Source organism: Nycticebus coucang, chromosome 4 (assembly GCF_027406575.1).
Source record: "Nycticebus coucang isolate mNycCou1 chromosome 4, mNycCou1.pri, whole genome shotgun sequence".
NCBI lineage: Eukaryota > Metazoa > Chordata > Mammalia > Primates > Lorisidae > Nycticebus > Nycticebus coucang.
The window spans coordinates 882,090-897,500 of record NC_069783.1 but is presented as its reverse complement, the minus strand read 5'-3'; the positions used below and the strand labels follow the sequence as shown (position 1 = coordinate 897,500).

At 49.1% G+C, this 15,411-nt stretch overlaps 1 protein-coding gene across 1 annotated transcript in view; it reads right to left on the bottom strand.

Annotated features, from left to right (window-relative positions):
- Positions 1-15,411, bottom strand: part of SNTG2 (syntrophin gamma 2) — a 234,370-nt gene that overhangs the window by 28,731 nt on the left and 190,228 nt on the right. The window contains exon 15 of the mRNA XM_053588494.1: positions 250-342. Coding sequence (XP_053444469.1) covers positions 250-342 — 93 coding nt within the window. The remainder of the gene's footprint in view (positions 1-249; positions 343-15,411) is intronic.

Here is a 15,411-nt window from a genome sequence, read left to right as displayed (position 1 = left end):
TGTGTGCCAGGCTGGGGCCACAAGTGACGTCCCTCTCTGCTGTGCTGGTGTTGGGGGGCCTCCCCGGGCAGGCTGCACTTCCCTCCCCACCCTGGAGCTGCCAAACAAGCTCCAAAAGGGACAGTTTGCCCCCCTCCCATGGTCCCCCAGTGCTGGGTGCCTTCTGTGGGACATCTGCCAATGACAAGGGCTGTGAGGTGTGATCAGCACGTGCGGCCAGAGCAACGTCCCATGGTGACGACATCTTACCTTGGTCTCACTGTCGAAACAGGTGAATCCCAGTGTGAAATCCACTGTGAAGCACAGTGCTTCTCCTTGCCAGCTGCACATATACGTTTTGGACTAGAAGAAAGCATTCGTTTTGAGAAAGCATCCTTTAATGATGCTGCTTACAGTCACTAGATATTAGCAATAGTAATACCCCCCTTTGCTCAAACACAATTTGTTTTAAAAAGTCCTAACATGTAAACTACGTGGACCCAGACCGGAAGACCTGTGGTTGCGAGAGACCTGTAGAAACGTTTCCACGTAGAAGCTTTCCTGCTTTTCGTCTCAGGCAAATGTTTCCAACTTTGTAGACTTACAGGTGTGTCTGCAGATGTCTTATCACTCTAGCTAAACTCATCACAGCCCAGGCGCCTCTGCTCTCCCAGGTGTCTTTGAGAATACACCCGCTCACTAGGCTGCTGGCCGACTGTGCGGCGAGCCCCTTTATCTTTTGCTCACACAAGTCAGATCAAGAAGCACCAGCCTCACGAACATGTGACTGCAGAGCCTAGACGTGACTTTTTTGTGGGAAACATTCTAAAAAGCAGGAAAATGTAAAACAACACTGAAGGGCAGGAAACCCCAGTAGTGACACCACTAAGAAAGCAGATAAACAAAAGCAAAAACTGTAACATCCCAGAGAGCAGGAGCACAGTGAGGGGGTCTGACGGAGGTGAGCGAGGGGCCTGTGCAGGGTGGCTGTATGCAGGGCCGTGTATGTACACGGCCTTCTGAGGAGACACCTGCTGTCTCGGGCCCTCGAGGCTGCGTGGCCTGGCTACGTGGGTAAAGGTGGAGGTTTGTGTTATAAAGGTTTTCACATCATTCTGGGCAAAAAGCATGAATGAGAAAATAGGAACCCTGGAGACTTGGTAGAAGTTATTTTTAACAACCTCTATAATTAATCTGCTGGTAAAAATTTCCCCTTTAGAAGAGAATCAAAGCCATCCATCTGAGTTGGGAAAATAAAACCAGGCCGCCTAGGCGTGCTGAGTGTGCCAGGACGGTGCAGGCACACCCCCCAGGTTCTGTGATGGCTTCACAGGTGAGGACGGGGCTCTGTGTGAGGTGGACACTCTCCTGACCACTCTCCCTGCCCCGTCTCTCTGCCACGTCCCTCTGTCCGTCTGTCTAACTCTCCTCCTGTCCCTGTCTGGCTCTCTCTCCTTCATTCTGTTTCTGTATCTCTTTCTGTCCTGTCTCTCCAACTCTGTCCCTCTTTTTCTGTATCTGCCCCTGTCTCAGTCATCTGACCCTGGTGAAGGCAAGAGGGAGATGTTCTCAGCCCACAATGGGCTGCACCTTATAGCTGCCCACACGGTACCGTGACACCCACCCTAGCCCACTACGTGATTAGGAAGATTCTCCGACGTTTCATACCTTATCTCTGTTCTGCCTCAGTCCTTTCCCCTGGGAGCTGCAGGAGCACCAGGGAATGTCTGGCACCTGTCCTGGTCTGCCTGATGAGGCCGCCACCCACACCCGAGCTGGACTTGGTGCTTCCCGCCTCCTGGAGTTTGCTCACTGGGGCCTCGCACAGCCTGTAGGCCTGTCCAGGGTCTGGGCCAGCATCACGCACAGCAGGTGCTCACTGAACGCTCCACGGTCCACTGGGGTCAGTTTTTGAAGACAGTACCCTACCCTAATGATGGAGGGTAGGGTGGACCTCAGTCCACAGCTGGGTGACACAGTCCTGCAACTTCCATGTCCCCCTCTCTGAACTTGCCCAGAGCATGGAAGGATCATGATTATACTTGAGAGTCCCTGAGAGCAGTGTTCTCACAGCTAACATCTGAAAGCTACTGGGTGTTTAGAGATTAAATCTAGTGATTATAACGTGTGAAACAAAAGAATTTCAAGGGGAATTGCTATTTTTCTGCCAACAAACTGGCATCTTATGGTCTATCAGCTGATGCAGCAGGAAGCAGGTGTTACTCCCCTGTGACCCTGGGGAGCCGGGGAAGGTTACTCTAGAAGGCCGTGTGGGTGACGCTGTGCACCTGCCTGTCTCTAACCGGACGAGGGAGGAGAGGCATCAGTCTGAGGAGCCTCTGGCTAAGAAAATTATTTTCATAATTAACCCATCAGCCTTTCAGACACACAGCACATCTCATCACTTTCTTTTTCAGAACCTGGGGAAAATATTCTAAAAAATGTTTCCTACAAAACATTTTTGCTACAAAAAGTCAATATAGAAAATTTTTAAACATAATTCTTTCAATGTAGCCAACAGATGAAGTAACCATTTCCAGGCTCTTTTTACATGGATCCCTTTCCTTCTTAATATTTTAGAGGAAACTCACATCAGCACCTGCATCCCAGCTCCTGTGTGAAAGGTTTGCCTTTAGGCCCAGTTCATGCAGCCGAGGGTCTGAGTCGTGCTTATTTATGTGCAGAGGTTTGTTTAAAAGATACAAATGTAGGTTGCTCAACAGATTTTCAGAGAATTAATAATTTAAATTATTTCCATGTCACTGAGGGGAGAACATCTATCCATGGTCACATGGAATCGTCTGAGACACTGAGGCTACAGGAGGGGACAGCATTTTATCTCTTGATAAAATCACAGAGCGAGTTACATGCACATCCAGGCATGGACGGGGGTGGGGGGGGCAGTCCTGTATCACTGTATTCCCTCTCCAGCACACTGTCCAGAGTCCAACTATCGGCCACAGCTCCACAGCCCTGGGCACACAGTGGAGCTTTTTGAATAAAGTTAATGAGTCAGGATCTCCTTCTACAACTGAATAAAATTTGAAATGAGTTTTTGGATCTTTTTGTATAAAAATACAAAAGAGGTCTTATTAGTGGAAGTTAGAGAAATGGCTTTGAAGCTCAGCTTGCAGAACAAAATAAATGAAGATCACTAGCAAAGAACAATCAATTTTTAAGGAAACCACCAAAAAACTAAAGCACAGATTAACCCGAGGAGTTAAAAACAAAAAAAACAACTGAGCATATCAGTAATAAACACAAATTTCCGCCTGTGCTCTGAACACTGGGAAGTCAAGATGTCGAAACTCCAGCAGTGACAGCAAACCTACCCCCACCTCGCTCATTTTCAGCGAGAAAAATGCTCTTAAAATAGTAAAGTGAGCCACATAGACAAGGGGCTGGAGTCCGGTACATGGGAAATGTCGGCCAGGTGCACCTAGCTGGCTTAGGGCGCCTCGCATTTCATTAAAGATTTTGGTCTATATTCCTGGGGAATATTGGCCTGTAGTTTCTGTCCCGTGCTGTCTCTGTCTGCTTTTGATACCAGGGAAATGCTGTCTTCAAAAACTGAAGGAGTGTTTCATTTCTTCCGCCCCACCCCCACACCCCCCTCCCCCGGCAATGGAAGACCCATGAAAAACTGCAATTAATTCTTTTTTAAATGTTTGGTAGAATTTTCCAGTGAAACCATCTGGGCTAAAGATTTCTACCCTTGGAAGTTTTTAAATTATAGATTCTGTCTTCTGAGAAGCAGTGAGGCTATTTGAATCTCACACTGACGAGCCCTGGCAGGCTGGGGGTCGGCAGGCTCACGGGTGTGGAGAAGCTCACTGAGTTTCTGTGTCACCCTGCCGGGCTCGGCGGCGTCCTGTGACACCTGCCTCGTTTGCATCTTCCCTCTCTTTTTCTCTCTTTCCTTTGTCAGTCTTTCTAACCATTTGTCAAATTTAATGCTGTTTTCAAAGACCCAGCTCTTTGTTTCATTGATGTTCCCTACTGTTTTCCTGTTTTCAATTTTACTAATTCCTGCTCCTGCTTTGTTTTTATTTCACTCTTCTTTTTTCTGGTTTCTTGTGTAGCAACTGAGGTTTGACGCTGGACTTTCCTCTCCTCTGACGTCTGTGGGCTGCCAGAGCACAGCGTCCCACTCGGCCCTGACCGAGCCGTCTCATAAGCCTGGTCCTTGGAGCTTCATTTCCACATTGTCATTATTTTCTGACTTGCTTTGAAACTTCATCTTGGACACATTGGTTACTTAGAAATGTGCTGTTTCTAAGTGTTTGGAGAATCCCGCTACCTTTCTGTGACTGATTTCAAACTTGTTTCCACTGTGGTTGGAGAGCTTCCTTTGTGTGCTTTCAGTCCCTGTAATTTGCTGTCCTCTGTGTCCAGCACGTGCTCCTCAGAGCCTGGCAGTGATGCTGTTTATTATTCACCCTCTTTGCTGATCTCGTAGTCGTCTATTGGTTGTTGAGAGGCAGCACTGAGGTCTGCAGCTATAATTGTAACTTTGTCTCCTTCAATCCTCATTTTCTTTTCACATATCCCCCAGCTCTACTCTTTGTTAAATACAAGTTTAAGGCCACTGAGTCATTCTGGCGGGTTGACTCTTAGCACCCTGAAGGCTCCTTTTTCACCCAGTGACCTCCCTTGCTCTGAAGCCAACCTCATCTGACCAGCCAGCCTCTCTGCTCCCCTTTCACCAGCATTGTATAGTATATCTCTTTCTACTTTTTTTACATTCAAACCGTCTATATTGTTACATTTGGAGAGAGTTTCTTACAGATACCATGTAGTTGGGTCACATTTGTTCATCCACTCTGCCAGTCTCTGTCTCTTACTCGCTGTATTTATACCATTTCCATTTAATGTAATTATATCTTAGGCCTTCAGGCTGCTGCCGCTTTATTTTTTGCTGTCTTTTCTGCTGTGTCTCGGTTTGTTTTTCATCTACCCAACTCTAAGTGACTTTAACGTGCTTTATCGTGTTAGTTTTATTTATCTGCAGAGTTTTGGAGTCCCTTTGTATAGCTTTTTAGTGGTACTCTAATGCTGCATTTACACACCCAGTTGGGTCACTTGATCAGCTCCAGTGAAGCACAGAAGCCTCCCTCCCTCCCTGACACACCCCATTTCCCTCCCCCATGGGTAGCACATATAATATTTTAAATATTTTCTCCATTCACATTTAACATGACACCAGACAGTGGTCAAATTTTTGCCTCCACTGTACAATATAACAGGAAATTCAGTAGGGCAAGGACAGTCTGTCGCACCCGTTCACGCCTCTGCTCAGCTCTTTCCTCTCTTCCTGAGGTCCTGAGTGCCTTCCTTCACCATTCTCTTTCTGTCCAGAGAACTTTCTTTATTCTTTTTGGATAGATCTGCTAATGACAAATTACCTTAATTTTCCTTCATCAGAAAACGTCTTGAAAGATTGTTTTTTATTCTTCAAAGATGTTTTCAGTGGACATAAGAATCTTAGCACCCATTGATTTTCTTCCAGCACTTAGGAATGTATTGGAACACGTCCTTCTGCCTCTGTGGTTTCCAACAAGAAATCTGTTGTGATTTAGATGTTTTTCCTCTGCAGGTGCTATATTATTTTTCTCTGGTTTTGGTCAGGATATTTTCTTTTTCTTTAGTTTTGAGAGATTAAATTCTAATGAGTCTTAGTGTGAAATTCTTTGGATCTACTCTTGTTTCAACTTTCTTCAACTTCTTCAATATGCAAGTTCACATCTCTTGATCAGCTTGGGAAGTTTTTGGCACAATCCTTTTCCATTTTGCCTGCCTCTTGTCTCCAGTGATAATAAGTGCCACTCTCAAGGATCTCCTGTAGACCCCTCCTGGGGACAAGTAGTGTACTCGCCAGCCCCCCAGCCAGGCACAGGGTGGGCCAAGGGGGCCCCAGTGGGGTGGACTCTGTGTGCACTTCCCTTAGCACCCCGTGATGCCCAACTCCCCTGCCCCCTATTCCCCACCGACTGGGACCCATGGAGAGTTGAGTCTCTGGAGCGTATGAGAACTGCCTCCAGCGGGGCCCTCCAGGCTGCCCGCTGCTGATCCCTCCACAGTGAGCCTGATCACTCCAGGGCCCTGGCGTGGCATAGTTGCCCTGTCAATGCCTCAGCTTGAACTTTGAACTTCACCCTAGAAAACTAAATGTACCCCAGAGACAGAAAAGTGACCATAAAGATTCAAACAGCTTTTCACGGGACAACAGCTTGTGAGCTACATTAGACTGTGCTTTAAAAAATGGTATTAACCAGCATATTAAAGTTCATTTTCAAATATATTAAAAAGTTCACACTCTGAGACCAAACAAAAGCATAAAGATCAGCCTTTCAGCTTTACTGAGAACATGCACAAAGTGTCTAAATGAAGGACCAGAATTAATCAAGAAGCCAAGGAGTTGATTTTGTTCATCCACGAAGGTAAAAGCAAGAGCTGCGTGAAATAAACAGGACAAGACGTTAGAACGTGGGAGAACCACATCGGAATGAGCAGCTCAGAGTAGGACCAGAGGTCGAGGGTCATCTCTGCAAGTGGGACTCACCTGGCCCAGGTGAGGCTGTGGTCGGTTTGCGTCCCCAGGTGGACCTTGGCTATGTCCAGGTGGGCTGTGCTGACTGGCTGGTATGCCGAGAGGTCTTTCTTATTTTTGTCCTGGGGTCGTGAGCCCCAGGAGCCTTGTGGTTTTGTGAGTCCACAGCAGACAGGACTGTGCAGGGAACACACTGCTAACATCAGGGACAAGAGCAGGCGCAGTGACCAGGCTATTCACAGGGATGGAGCAGAGGGGCGCAAGCACATGGCCAGGGGTGGGAGTGGAGATGAGTTGGTGCAACATCTGTCTGGATTTCAGAGAGGTGGAAAGTGAAAGTGTACGTGTGCCAGACTACAAGGAGGACAGGCAGTCTGTGAGGACAGACAAGAGGACATGGGGCCTGTCCCAGGGAGGGATTAGAGATTAGGATGCCCGCATGTGAACACCATCATTTCATCATGCTGGTTTAACTGAAAATGATGAAAGGTAAGAAGATGGCCAAAGCAGCACCTGTCCAGAAACAGAGGAGCGGAACTGAACTCGTAAGAGTCCCTAAGAACCCAGCCTTGTGGTGCTCGTGGTGCCAGGTGGCTGCAGGCCCTGCTCACCCGCCCTGCAGGTGTCTCCTGCTGCCTCGGCCCACAAGCCATTCCTGGTCATTTTTCCCCATTCCAGATTCCTTTAGAAAGGCCCACTGCCAGAGGCCGCGGGGTCATTCACGCTGCTGCTTTCTAGCCTCTTTAAATACTCAAGTATCTCATTTTTCCCGGCCTGCTAAACTATGTCCTATTATAATAGCTTCCTGGGATGCCCTAACAAACTGCCACAATTTAGTGTCTTACTAATAAAACAGCAGAAATGTGCTCTGTTGTCTCTGGAGGCTGCAGGGCACTGGAACCCTGGGCTGAGCTCTCTGCAGGGCACTGAAGTCCTGTGCAGAGCTCTCTGCAGGGCACTGAAGTCCTATGCTGAGCTCTCTGCAGGGCACTGGAGGCCCGGGCTGAGCTCTCTGCAGAGCACTGGTGACTCAAGGCTGAGCTCTCTGCAGAGCACTGGAGGCCTGTGCTGAGCTCTCTTCAGGGCACTGAAGTCCTGTGCAGAGCTCTCTGCAGGGCACTGAAGTCCTATGCTGAGCTCTCTGCAGGGCACTGGAGGCCCGGGCTGAGCTCTCTGCAGGGCACTGGAGGCCTGTGCTGAGCTCTCTGCAGGGCACTGAAGTCCTATGCTGAGCTCTCTGCAGGGCACTGGAGGCCCGGGCTGAGCTCTCTGCAGAGCACTGGTGGCTCAAGGCTGAGCTCTCTGCAGGGCCCTGGAGGCCCTGGCTGAGGTCTCTGCAGGGCACTGGAGGCCCCAGGCTGAGCTCTCTGCAGGGCACTGGAGGTCTGGGCTGAGATCTCTGCAGAGCACTGGAGGCCCTGGGCTGATCTCTGCAGAGCACTGGTGGCTCAAGGTTGAGCTGCAGCCTGCTCCTCAGTCCGACCAGTGCCGCTTCTTCCAAGAAGGTAAATTGTTAAGAAAAGGTCTCCCAACTTTCCAGTCTTTCCACAGGTGTTCAGACGGGAGGGCAGAGGACCTTCCAGCTCTCAAGGCTCAGAGTCGCTCAGAGGCGCTCTGTCCAACACACATGTGCTTTCATGACCTTCATCTGCGAGCCCAGCCCCACACACTCCGGGCTCAGGAGAGCCGTGTGCCCTAGGGGTGCAGCCTCCTGCAGTTCACCAGAGCCCCGACCTGGGAACATGTACAGAACTCAATGCTTCCTTTGGGGTGCAGTTCATGGGAACAGCAGTTAACAGGTAATTTTTTGACAAGGTCTCTGCAGAGTAAGCACGTGGCTTCCTAGAAGCCAGTGAGCAGCCAGCGTGCCGTAATTCTTGCATTGCACAACTGACAGACGCAGCTGGGTATTCCAGCCTCAGCATAGATGTCTGCTTTACAAGATGTAATGTGGGCACAGTGCTTGGAATCACTCAATTTGTCAACATTATCTTTAGTTTTCTACTTGTTCTGGCAAAACTTGTTTTTAAGTGAAATTTTAAAAGGTAAAACCCAGCTTAGTCCTGCTTTACTCAGGCAATACATGGCCTTCTTGAGAGCGCCACACACAAATTTTGAAAACAATTGGTTTATTGGGTTTTTGGCTCTTTTCTTGCTGATTTGCTTGAGTTCTCTGTAGATTCAGGTTACCAGCCCTTGGTCAGATTCCCAGCAGGCAAATCTTCTCCCATTCTCCAGGGGCTCCTCTGTGTTTTGTTGGTTGAGTCTTTAGCTGTGCAGAAACATTTTAACTTGATCAGGTCCCATTTATTTATTTTTCTTTTGCTGCAATTGCTAGTGGGGTCTTCTTCATAAATTATTTCCCTAGGCTGATAAGATTAGGACTTTTCCCCACACTCTCTTGTAGAGTTTTTATAGTTTTGTGTCTTTTTTTCCTTTTTCCTTTTTTCTTTTTTGAGACAGAGTCTTATGTTGTCACCCTTGGTAGAGTGCCGTGGCATCACAGCTCACAGCAACTTCTAGCTCTTGGGCTTAGGCAATTCTCTTGTCTCAGCCTCCCGAGTAGCTAGGATGACAGCGCCTGCCAATGCCCAGCTATTTTTGTTGTTGTTGTTGCAGTTTAGGCAGGGCCGAGTTCGAACCCACCACCCTCGGTATATGGGGTCGGCACCCTACTCACTGGACCACGGGTGCCGCCCCTAGTCTTTTGTCTTATATTTAAATGTTGTATACACCTCGAGTTAATTTTTGTAAGTGGTTAAATTAAAACAAGTAGATTAACAACTACATGCTCACATTAGAAAAAAACTCAAACTCAAGTGGGATGGGGGTGGAGTTGATTAAGTTCTTACTCAACAGGTGCGTTGCACAGGTGCAGGGCTCACTGTGGACACAGCTACAACTCGGACTTCAACCTTACAAAAGCAAACTTTGTAACCTAGTTGTATTTGCTCTCATATTCATTTGAAACAGTAATGATAATAATAAACTTGGTTTAGAGTCTATACCAAAGAGAAATAAATGGTGGGAAACATAGTCTATTTTTAGGTTGTTTTGAAGGTTTTGGGGGTGCCTGCTGTGCGATGTATGTTTGAGACCTTGAGGTTTCCGTGCAAAGCACAACAGGAGCCCCCGCCAGAGACCATGCGTTTCTCAGACAGGCTCAGGCCCCATGGGTTGTGGTCTTCCCCTCAGGCCACCTCGGCAACAGGAGGGTTAATGGCGGGAGAGAGGAGACTTTAAAATGGAGCAATTAATAAGAGCTAATTCGGCTGTGTCCTCCCAAGATGGGAATGCTAATTGGAGGATTGGATTATGCCCTGAAATGATTCAAGAAGCAGAAATAGAAACATTACCACTGGCGCGCTCAGTTCTAATCTAATTAAATTAAGTAATAATGGCTTTTAGAGAAATAAATTGCCAGCCACAACCCATCCATATAGCAGTGTATTTCTGGGAAATAGACAGGCCCATTTGTACCAAGAGCACCCTTCCCAACCACACTTTGTCGTCAGTTCACTGTGGACACTCAGCTCTACCAGGGAAGAAACTCAATTTAGAGATTTAAAACAAAACTTCCACCCAGAGCTCAGCTCCAGTGCCCAGTGTTCTTTCTCACCAACAGCCCATTCTATCCTTACCTGGCTATTGACGTCTATAATCCCCAGGGAGCTGCCCTGCCTGGGCGTCCCTTCAGTGCCCTGAATATCCACCCTGAGGTCAGCCCCAGTGCACCTGCAACTGGGGGTACAGGAGCCTCCCAGGAAGGCCGGGCACAGAAAACTGCCAAGGACAGGAGGAGGCTGCGGCACACACAGCCCACGCGCAGGGAGGAGTCCAGCGGGCTGGGAGCAGGGTGCTGTACAGAAAGCCCCAGTGACAGGCAGCGTGCTGGGGAAAGTCTGTCCCCAGAAGAGCTTGGGAGGCCTTGGTGACAAGGAGGGGCCTGGAGCAGATCGGGATGCTGGTGGGAACTCAGTGCCTTATGCTGAGACAATGGTGTCTATGCCACTGAGAAATTAATCTTCAGTCGAGGAATGGACAAGAGAACACGTGGCCTTGGACAGGCTCTGTGACGCCATGTAGAACTGACACAGGCCCTCCACCTGTCTGAGGAGCCCAGCCTGCCCTGTTGTCCCAACACAGGGAAACGGGGGGGAACCCAGGCCCAGAGGTCCCCCACAGGGGTGTAGGTGACAGGCTAGGGAGAAGCTGGCAATGCCAGTTAAGGACGACTTTGGAGCTGAGACCACCAGCCTGGCCCAGAGGGTGGCTGGAAGGTCTAGGATTTAGATGGCAATAGTGAGGAGACCACAGACCCACCTGTCCTCCTCCTGGGGAACGGTGCGGGGAAGCCTGCCTGCTGGGGTGAGGCGCGTCCTGAGCACCAGGGGACACTGCAGCCTGGTTTTGTGAATGCTGGGGACAAGCTGAAATCTAGAGACTTGGTGTCCTTTAGTTTGGCACCAGCATACTGGGCCACTGCATCTTTTCATATGTATTTTGTGTCTCTTGATTATATTTTAAACTTAGAAAGGTAAAGTTTTAGAAAATTAGAATATGAAGGTCTGACAATTCAGTTGGAAAACTCACCCTAGAAAAAGTGTTTCCTATGTCATTGCTGGTTGTCACTACAGCCACCTTTGAAGCCTTCCCGGGAAGCTGTGCACCAGCGCCAGCATCTACTCAGCCCTTCAACTCCCCCGGGAAGCTGTGGACCAGGCCAGCGCCTAGTCAGCCCTTCAACACAATTTTGGAATTCTCTGGAATGGTCATCAGAGCTGTCATTGTATTACGCTTGTTGTACTGAATGTCATCAAAGTGTCTGCCTTTCAATATTTCCTTTAACTTTGGGTTAAAGGAAAAAAGTCACTGGGCTGCAGATCAGGTGAGTAGAGAGGTTGTTCTAATAGTTATTTGTTTACTGGCTAAAAACTCCCTCACGCACGGTGCCGTATAAGCTGGTGCTTTGTCGTGATGCAAGAACCACAGCTTTCTCATGCCAAGATTTTCAGTTAAGGTTTTTCTGTTTCTCTGTGTTTACTTGGTCCGTCATACTTCTCACAGTCAGCCAATGATTCTGATGCACAACTGGAAAGATTTTTTGCAATTTTTTCATCAGTTCTGCTTGTTACTGGCTGCCCTGACCTCTCTTCATCAGTGACACTTTCTCTCCCCTCAGAAAAACATTTCATCCATGTGTACGTTGCTATTTTCTTCATGGCTTTATCCCCACAAACTTCGACTAACATGTCCCTGATTTCACATCCACGCTTGCCAAGTTTAACAAGAAAGTTAGTGTTTATTGCTCTGATTCAGGTTTTGACATTCTCACGACAGCACACAAAAATCACGCAACAATGAACACCTCTCAACAAGACATCACCACGTGGCAACACGGACACTCACTAAAGTTATGGAACCTCACCCAGCCGTTTGTGTAGCGCTGCCAACTAAGCGCATGGTGGCAAGTTCGCAAACTTAATTGTCAGGTCTCATAGACATACAAGTGCTTTGTGTTAAAGGGCATCTGACTGAGCAAAGGGAGGTCAGTTTGCTTTGTAACAAACAGGTGATACCACCAGGAAATGCTGGTGTTGGGTGTGACTCTGTCAACTGTATCACTAATGGACAGACTGAGTCCTTTCAGAGCAAGGACCAAGCATCCCAGGGGACCTGGGTCCACGGGACACACAGGTGGGGGATGCTCCCCTGAGAGTCATGCACCAGGCATAGAGTCGCCACAGGGATGCTGACGGGGTTTTGCAGACAGAAACTCTGGATTCTGTCTGGTGGCATCTTGGAAGGTTATAATTAACAAGCACTCAAAACAGAAGCCACTCAGCCCAGCCTGGCGCCTGGCATTCTGAATATGCCGGGTCTATTTTTGACTTCAAAAGCAGAAGCACTTTCTTTGATTAATAGAGTTTCCAACTGAAAGAGTTTAAGTAAGTTTATGAATAATAAATGAAAAAGAAATTCCAAAAGAAGATGTTGACTCCATCTGAAGGGATCACATGGTGATGATACGTATAGGAAGGTGTTTTGTAGGAGGATCAAATGAAAATGGTTTCCACTTGGGTATTTCTCAGACGCACAGGTGAACCATGTCTTTATGGTACTTGTTCAGGTTCCTGCGAGACAGACTCACACACTCATTTCCTGTGTCTGGAGAAGGGACCACGGGAAGAACCTTTATGTTGTCACATCAAGCCCAAGGCGTACGTTGAAGCTGTGTCCACACTGCTGATGTGTGTTACTCCTTGGCAGCTAGGAGCAGGCTGCAGGCTGGAAGCTCACAGGTGAACCAAGTTGCCGTGTTCAGAACTGTTTCCTTACAAAGTAACCTTGGCAGTGGAAGCAAAGCTGCGGGTCTCTCCTAGGCTTGAGGCAGTACAAGGAGGGGCGGCCACAAGGCCACATCTCACGGGCTTGCAGGGTGGACTGAGTCCCCGTGTCCAGTCCCCTTCCTAGGATGTGATTTGCCCTGTGGTGAGTGCAGAGACCCGATGTCACTGGGAACCCGTTCTCCTCCTTACCGGAGCCTGGGCTCAGTGGAACAGGGGCCACCTCCACTGGAATCTGGGGGTGTGTCCTGGTGTCAGGGACGTTTCCTGCAGCGTCCACCAAGATGGTCTGCAGGTGCACACACCACACACCACACACACACAACCACACACACCACACATATACATCACATACACACACATGCACACCAGCACACATCACATATACACACCACACGAATGTACATACACACACTACATGCATGCACACACTCACAAATGTGCATTCTCAAAAATATACACACATCACACATAGGCAGCACACACATGCACCCCCCCAAACACACATCGTACACACAGACACACACACACGCCAGGGTGCAGTGTGCTGTCAGCCGTAACTCCTAACATGCCTTCCTACCCTGGCCTTGCGTGACCACATCCAAGCACAGTCCTTGAACACAGAAAGGACAGTTAGCGCCATCTCCGTCTCAGAGGAGAGCACCAGGGCTCAGAGATACCCACGTGCTTCCCAAGCTCAGGCTGGACACTGGAGCCTGGATCCGGCCTCACGGACTCCACCCTGTAGTGTGTGCTCTGCCCACCACAGAAATGGACTCCAGACCAGGATCTAGCGTTGACCATTCCTGCCGTTGCGATTATTATTTAGAATAAACAGAGAGTGTGTTCCACTCAAATACACATTTTCATAATCTTTTACAAGTTTGGTGATACTTATAAAATTGAAGCAAACGGCTAAAAAGCAATTAAAGAACACAGCTTATTTTTGGACACAGCACAGGTGAGCTGGACACCGACCTGCTTGTCCTCAATGGTTCTCTGAGTCCTCAGAGCTGCCTGTTTCAGCATCACAGCCACACTGACATGCACTTTTCCTAGGTTCTCTGCACCCAGAGAAGGGCAGCAGGGGCCCAGGACACAGGGTTTCAGAGCAGATCCCACAGCTCTGAGCTGGCCGTCATGGGCTGCGACCATCCTGCTTTCAGGCAACCTCACAGTGTCCCCGGAGCTGCCTGCCCAGTCACAAGGAGCAAAGGAGCAAATGCAGACTCTGGCCAAGTGCACATCCATGGTGAAGACTTCTGACACTTCACTGCCTCCTCTCATCCCTGCTGAGAATCTGTGTCCTCTGCGGACTGCTCGCCACAGCCCCAAGGCATGAGGAAGGCAGGTGGGTGCCGTGGGTCCACCATCCCCAGGTCCTCCTTCCCTCTGGATTAACTTCCTCACGGGACTTCCTGCCAACCTTTACCACAAGCCACACACAGGAGCTTTTAGAACAGGTGCAGGCCGGTGGCTGTCACTGGCAGCTGCTGAGGCCCCGTAGAAGCAGCACTCCTCTGCCTGGCCCCTCCATGCCCTCCCCCTGCCCTTCCCATTTCAGCATGTACCGTCCCTCCTGGAAGCCTTACTCTGTGCACGTTCTTCCTGGGAGGGGCTATGACTCAGGAGGGAAGCTCCAGGCGGGGGGGCACGCCAGGGTGGGTGAGGCAGGACATGACAGGTGCACCAGGGGGGAGCAGGGAGCCACTGTCAGTGGGCCAAGGGGATGCCTAGAGCCCAAGGGTTGTGCTGGGGGACAGAGCACGCCAGAGATGGACAGCAGCTCCTTCCAGAAACCACAGCCGTGTAGTGGAGGGTGCAGAGTGTTTGGGGAGTGGGAAGCTACGTCGCCTTAGAAGGGCGGGGAGGTCGGGCACACGGGGAGAGCTGGGGAATGTGAGGCTCCTACACACTCTACTTGGGGACCCAGGTTGGGGGAAGGCGCAGGGACTAGAATTTGCTTGGCAAGTTCATGTCTGCAAACAGTGAAACCCTGAATGAAGGTTGAGCAAACTATTCCCGAGAGCAATGTTTAGAGTATTTACAGCTGGAATGAGCTCTGGGACATACCTTGATTATATAGGTAGGCCCGTGTGTCCCACCAGAATCCAAAGTCAATCAGCATTTTAACAAAATAATTTCCTTAAAGTCTTCCTAAAATGACTAATTCTCCTTCTACACAAACTTGTAAGGCAAAGCCATTATTAAATTGCTCGTGGTGGCTTCCTGCTTCTGGAAGCTGCACCAGACGATCCACACAGCTCTTCACGCTCACACACCCCAGGTGCTTCTGCATATGTGGGCGAGCTGGAGCCAGACAGGTAGAGCTCTGTGACACGACCTGGTCCCGTCAGCAGAGTGACAGCCTCCAACACAGTCCCCAACTCCTATGAATGTGTATCCTTCCACGGCAAAGGGATGTTTCACTTGTGATTAAATTTAAAAAACTTGGATTATCCTGTAACATTCCCATCAATGGCACAAGTCCTTAAAAGTGGAGAACATCTCCCACGGTGGCCAAGAGAGAAGTGT